The 6,045-nt window shown below is 39.4% G+C and overlaps 1 protein-coding gene across 1 annotated transcript; it reads right to left on the bottom strand.

The window, feature by feature from the left end:
- Nucleotides 1-2,993: 2,993 nt before the first annotated feature.
- Nucleotides 2,994-4,406, bottom strand: LOC149282237 (protein FAM187B-like). The gene is made up of 2 exons (XM_089498425.1): nt 3,586-4,406; nt 2,994-3,339 (listed from the first exon to the last, which is right to left on the bottom strand). The coding sequence occupies exons 1-2, from the start codon at nt 4,404-4,406 to the stop codon at nt 2,994-2,996; spliced, it is 1,167 nt and encodes a 388-aa protein (XP_089354551.1).
- Nucleotides 4,407-6,045: the final 1,639 nt, after the last annotated feature.

Raw genomic sequence — 6,045 nt, 5'->3', positions numbered from 1 at the left:
TAGTGCGAGCAGGAAGAATAGACTCTGCACTTGGCCTCTCAGTCTCAGGCTCCTCTGCTACCTCGCTAGGTGGAGTCCCACTATGTGTAGCCCTCTCTCTAACTGTCTTTACAAAAATTTTGTAAGGACTTGGTGGCTTGCTACAGGTACTAGGAGGACATGGCGTGGCGGTACCAGTGGGAACAGTAGGCGCAGCACTAGTGGTGGTAGAGGCGGTGGGGGTGGTGGCGGTGGTGGTGGTGGTTTTCCCTACAAAGGAATGAGATCGCTTTTGTTTGGGACCCCTCTGATTCTTGCTGCTAATTTGGCTCTGCTTGGTACCTTGCATGCTGCTTGTGGATGGGGAAGATGCTGCTTGGGGCAAAAGGCACTTCTTTTCAGTCACTGGGCTGGTACTACTTGTGCTACCCCTTAACTTTGAACGTGCTTCTGGTGCTTTAGGCTTTCCGTAAAAAAACATAGAGCCTGTGGTTCTAGCCGCACTACTACTGCCTGCTTTTGGTGCCTTTCCTTTACTTGATGATCCTTCAAGCAATGCTTCCCCAAATGATAAGCGAGAGCTTGGCCTACTTGGCCGACTAGACTGACGCAAAGGCTGCATCTTAGAACTGGTGGTGGTGCTGGTGGTGGTGGTGGTGGTGGTGGTGGTGGTAGATGGAGCTTGTCCCTCCTTAGTCCCAAAAGGAGGATCCATTTCAAATTTTGTGTTGTGTGTGTAGTGTAGTGTAGTGTTTAAAAAACTATAAAAAAAAAATAAATTAAAAAAAAAAAAAAAAAAGGAAAAATGAATTAAAGACAAAAAAATTAGAGGAAGTTCTCTTCAGTGCTACTGCTTAAAAAGTAAAACTATGCACTACTGCACTGTGCTGTTGTGTGCAATCTGGCAAAGTGCTAAAGTTATTTAAATTATTAACTCAAGATTAACTATTTAATAACTAGCAGTATTTTATTTTTAATTTGAATTTACACGGGCCTAAGAGCTTAGCCTACTACTATGCTAGCCTAAAGCTATATTTCCTTACTATAAGTCTACCTCTAGGCAGACGCTCTCAAACCCACTAAGCTAAAGTGAGGTTAAATCAGATTCAGTATGATTTATTAATTAATATTAAGTTATATAATATTAATAGATTAGAAATAATTTACTTATATATTATGTATTATAGATAGAAGAATATAGATTATGAATTAGAATTTATATTGTTATATATGATTTATAATATATTATAGATTAAGATTAAAGAAGATTAGAATTATTTTAGTACTACAGCTAGTAGCTTGAAGCTTTGCTTAGTACAGCTCGTCACAGTCAATTTTTCTTGAAAAGAATTAGAAATAAAATAAAATGTCACAGCAAAACAGTTAGCTTCACTGCTTGCTGAACAAAAACACACAGCACTTATGCGGCTGCACTCACTAGCCCAACAAGTTCACTTCACTGATGGACTGAGGTGAGCAAAACACTAAGGGTACTTTTAATAAAATTGAAATAAAATGTAAAATAAATGAGAAAATCTTTGCAAAACAGTTAACGTCACTGCTTGCTGATCAAAAAAAAACACAGCACTTATGCGGCTGCACTCACTAGCCCAACAAGTTCACTTCACTGATGGACTGAGGTGAGCAAAACAAATGAAATAAAATGAAAGATTATTAATTAAGAAAAATTGACTTGGTCTCTTGCTGTTGCTAAAACAAAGCACAAACTATAGAGCTGCAGCACCAGTACTAATAAGATTAGCTGAACTATACGCTAGTAGTAATTAATTAATATACTTTTATTTATAGCTAATTTAATTAACTATTAAGATAAGAAAGAATTATAGAATTATTGATATTACTGATTTTAGATTAGACACTAGTAGATGTCTTGAATGTCTACAGTACACTCTACACTAGTATACTATTACTAACTATAACTGACAAATATATATATAATTTTATAATGAATTCAATTATTAATTATATTAATTAATATTACTGATTTTAAATTAGACACTAGTAGATGAATGTCTACAGTACACTCTACACTAGTATACTATAGTATATATATATACTATAGTATACTAGCGTAGAGTGTACTAGTATACTATAGTATATATATATATAATATTATAATGAACTATTAAATTATAGACTCTATTAAATTATTATTTATAAATTCTATTTAATTTATTTAAACAGGACAGGCAGTAGGCACTAGTGCCAGCCCAGGGCAAGGGCACCCCAGTGCCACTGAGACACTGGGTGCACTGTCAACTCAACAGCACTTACACTACAGTTGATGACAAATTAAATAAAAAAAAAATAAATTAATCAAATTATTATTATTAATTATATTAAGTAGCACTGAAGTGAGGATGAAGTACACTGTAAGAAATGGCAGGCTAAGGCTTACCAGTCTCACACAGAACAGAACAATCTCTCTGTAACGCTCGGATGCAGCACAGCAGTGTTGCCAAAGCAGTCACAGCGAAAAATGAATGGATCTCTCAGGCAAGCTCTGGTCTTATAAAGGCGCCTTCAGAATTCAAAAAACAGCAGCACAGGCATTGGACGAGACCCTTAGCGTGACGTCACAAGAGTGAGCTGATTGGACAGACGAGATCAGCTCACTCCTGTTTGAAATTTTGGCGGCTGCGCGGCAAAAACGAAGACGAACACGAAGAATCTTCGATTCTTCGTGGTTGTGAGTCTTCGTCTTCTCCTACGTTTTGCCGGTACTGTATTCTCTTCGGCGTGTCTTCGGAACGAACAAAAAACGGCCTCTTCGTGCTCGTTTTCATGTTCGCCCGAAGACGAATGCGCAAGTCTAGTAAAAACCCTGAGAGTAGACAATTTATGCAGAGTAGACAAATTTCTTGATGGACGTCAAAGCATCTTCATCAATCCCAATACATGATACATTAATTTTGCCTCCAAAATCATGTCTTTTATTTCCAGTTGATAACAAACGTAAAGGTGCTGGCAGTTAGACATGAGGCTGAACACATTTACACCGGTAATTTGCTGATGGCATCGCTGAAAGGTTTGTTGAAAGCCAAGGCAATGCCTAGAACTATCAGGAAGATTAGGAATAAGACGATGCCAAGTATCAGTGACTCCAGAGAAGTATAGAGCCACGCTTCCCACGTGTACTGCAGCTTATGGACGATCACATTAAACCTCCCGGCCAGGCGGTGATCCACGTAACATTTGTAAATTCCGGCATCTGATTGGTTGAGATTTGGAATAAGCAAGGATCCCCCGCCGGTGGCGTTATCCAAAATATACGGGCTGCTGCCACGGAGCTGTTGTAGACGTGATATAGAAACACATTCACGCTCCCAGTAAACAGGTCTGCAAAATAATGCATAGAAAGAGTAAATAACTATCCTTCATTCCATTTTATCTGCTACTCTATACAGCGCTGGGGGGTTATATTACTGTATACAGCGCTGGGGGGGTTATTACTGTGTACAGCCCTAGGGGTTATAACTGTATACAAAGCTGGGGGGTATTACTTTATACAGCTCTTGGGGGGTTATTACTTTACACAGCGTTGGGGGACTTCCGCTTTAAATTTGATGAGATATAGATCATTACCTGTAAATGGAGGCCGTGGGGCATTTGAGTAATGCGTCGGCGTGGAGGTTTGTATAAAAGTTATCAGTCAGAAGAAGCTGAACCTCATTTTCGGAAGATGTTGGTTCCTTGCAGCTGTCTTCACACATCTCTATCCTGAGTTCAGGTTTATGAGTAGGTTGAAGTTCTTTGAAGATGGCTCTCAGGAGGCCGCACGGCCAAACCTTCTCTTCCAGATCCAAGCTGATGTTCATCCTGGCGTAGCAAAAGCCAAGCTTCTTCCTCTCTCCTTGAACCCCGCACCTGTCACAGGGCTGCCATTCCTCCCAAACCGTGAACATTTCAACCGAACCCTTATCTCCAAAGTCCAAAGTGGTATTAGGTTGCACCATCTGCCCCAGACTTGCATGAGAAATGTAAATGTCTTCTACATTCTGGACATCTAGCGCGTAATGAGCTAGAACCGCCTCTCCATATCTGCAGGTATAGATTCCGGTGTTTTTCACTTCCGGGGAGAGAATCTTCAGATCGCCGGATATCAGCGTCGGGCGTTTCATCAGTTCCAGAAGCTTTGTCGGGATGGTGGAGATCGAACCTTGACTTTGGACGAGGGTAACGGGTTTTGCGCTGGAATTGGAAATATCTACATATTGCCAATAAATGGAAGCGTCCGTGGGCCTGTTCACACAGGTTAGGATGATGGGATTATGGGAGGCAACGGCTATTTTACAGGGAATTTGGGCAGAACAGGCCACAGTGATCCCTTCCTCACCAAGTGAGATAGTGGCTTGTGCTAGAAGCACCAAGCCCATCACAAACGTGATGTGTGACACCCGAATCATGGCGTCACCCGATAGTTAGTTTTCTTGTTTCTTTCTCGAAAGAAGAACCGCAGAAAAAAATCAGACCAACTCCTAGACTCCTCTCGCTTGTCTGTTAGCCGGTTTCTCAATTACCGGGGGATTTATAGACTTGTACCTATGATGTCATAAACAACACAAACATTCTAGAATGTTACCCTCGATGATGTCATAAACAATACATGCCACTCTTCAATGTTACCATCTATCATATCATGAATAATACACATCTCTGTACAATATCACCATCGATGATGTCATAAGGAATCCAAAGCTTTCTAGAATGTTACCATGTAGAAAGATACCAAATAAGTACCATCTTAATTTTCCCAAATATATGAGATGAAATGACCTGTATTCAAGCAGGGTTTCCAGCTGTGATATCGCAGTGAGAAAATGCAGCAATTGTGATGTTTAAATATAATTCAATCAGAGGAGCAAATGAAGTGATCGGCTACAGACTGTGTTACCCAGAGAAACTGCCCCTTCACCCCGACACCCTTGCAAAATAACCAATTGGTGCAATCTCCATAGCAACCAACAGAACCAATTTCTGAACTTGTGAGAGCAAATCTAAAATGACATTAATTCTTAAAGACTGAATTGCTGAATTTATGGGTTTAAAAAGCATTTTCTGTCTGCATATCTGTGGGGTCTTTTTGCTCTTCTATATAATGTTCTATTGATGCCCCTTAATGATTAGAAAATTAATTTCCATTGATGGGCTTTAAATCTTCTGGCTGTTGAAGAACCTGAGAGAACGTCTTGAGTCGACCCGATGGAGATACGAGTCCTCCTCTTGGTAGCCCAGCAGATATATGGACAGTGATGGTGAATGGGGATGCGGTATGGATCCTGTAATGACTTTCTGGATGTTTTTGGTTAAGGAAATTATACATTATTTACTTCAATGTCTCTTACTACAAATTATTATTATTATTATTAATTATTGTGTTATATAGGGCCATCGTATTCCGGAGCGCTGTACAATGAGTATCTCTCCTTGTTTAGAGGTGGCACAGACGAGGTGTCTACAGTTCTGTACCGATTGGCCGCCAGCCTAGGGGCCACTGATTTCTAATGTTCCCTCTTATTCCAAAAATATTTTTTTTCTACCAATGAGAAATTGCGCAAGACGAAGCAGTAAATCTGTAAATTGGGTTTTTTTTAAACAGTTTTTGCCTGAAGGTCAATTTTTGAAGACACGTTTCACGGGTAAATATAAAAGTGTATGCAGACGGACAGAGAAAAGTGTATTATTCATATATATATATATATATATATATATATATATATATATATAGCATATATTTTATTTTATATTTTTCTCTATATATATTTTTTGTGCAGTAAAGCATTGTGTGGTTGGACCTGGCCTCAGAAACCCTAGGATCCCGTGGAATGTTCTGCAGCTCGTGTGTTTGTTCACTTTATATAGAATGTATCATTTCTTTATTTACATTGAAGTTACTTTATTGCATCAAAGTTTTTTTTTTACTCCAGAACAACATTTCTTTTCCTTCTGAGTCTATGGGAGAACATCAGGCAAGTCAATTGGAAAATACTTTAGAGATGCGATTGAAATGGATGGCCTCTTGCTCCGTTGGGCGTACGCTGGTCT

This window comes from Sceloporus occidentalis, unplaced genomic scaffold, assembly GCF_023333645.1.
Source record: "Sceloporus occidentalis isolate IW3139 unplaced genomic scaffold, rSceOcc1.0.p SCAF_120, whole genome shotgun sequence".
Classification (NCBI taxonomy): domain Eukaryota; kingdom Metazoa; phylum Chordata; class Lepidosauria; order Squamata; family Phrynosomatidae; genus Sceloporus; species Sceloporus occidentalis.
This window is presented reverse-complemented; position numbering and strand designations above follow the sequence as displayed.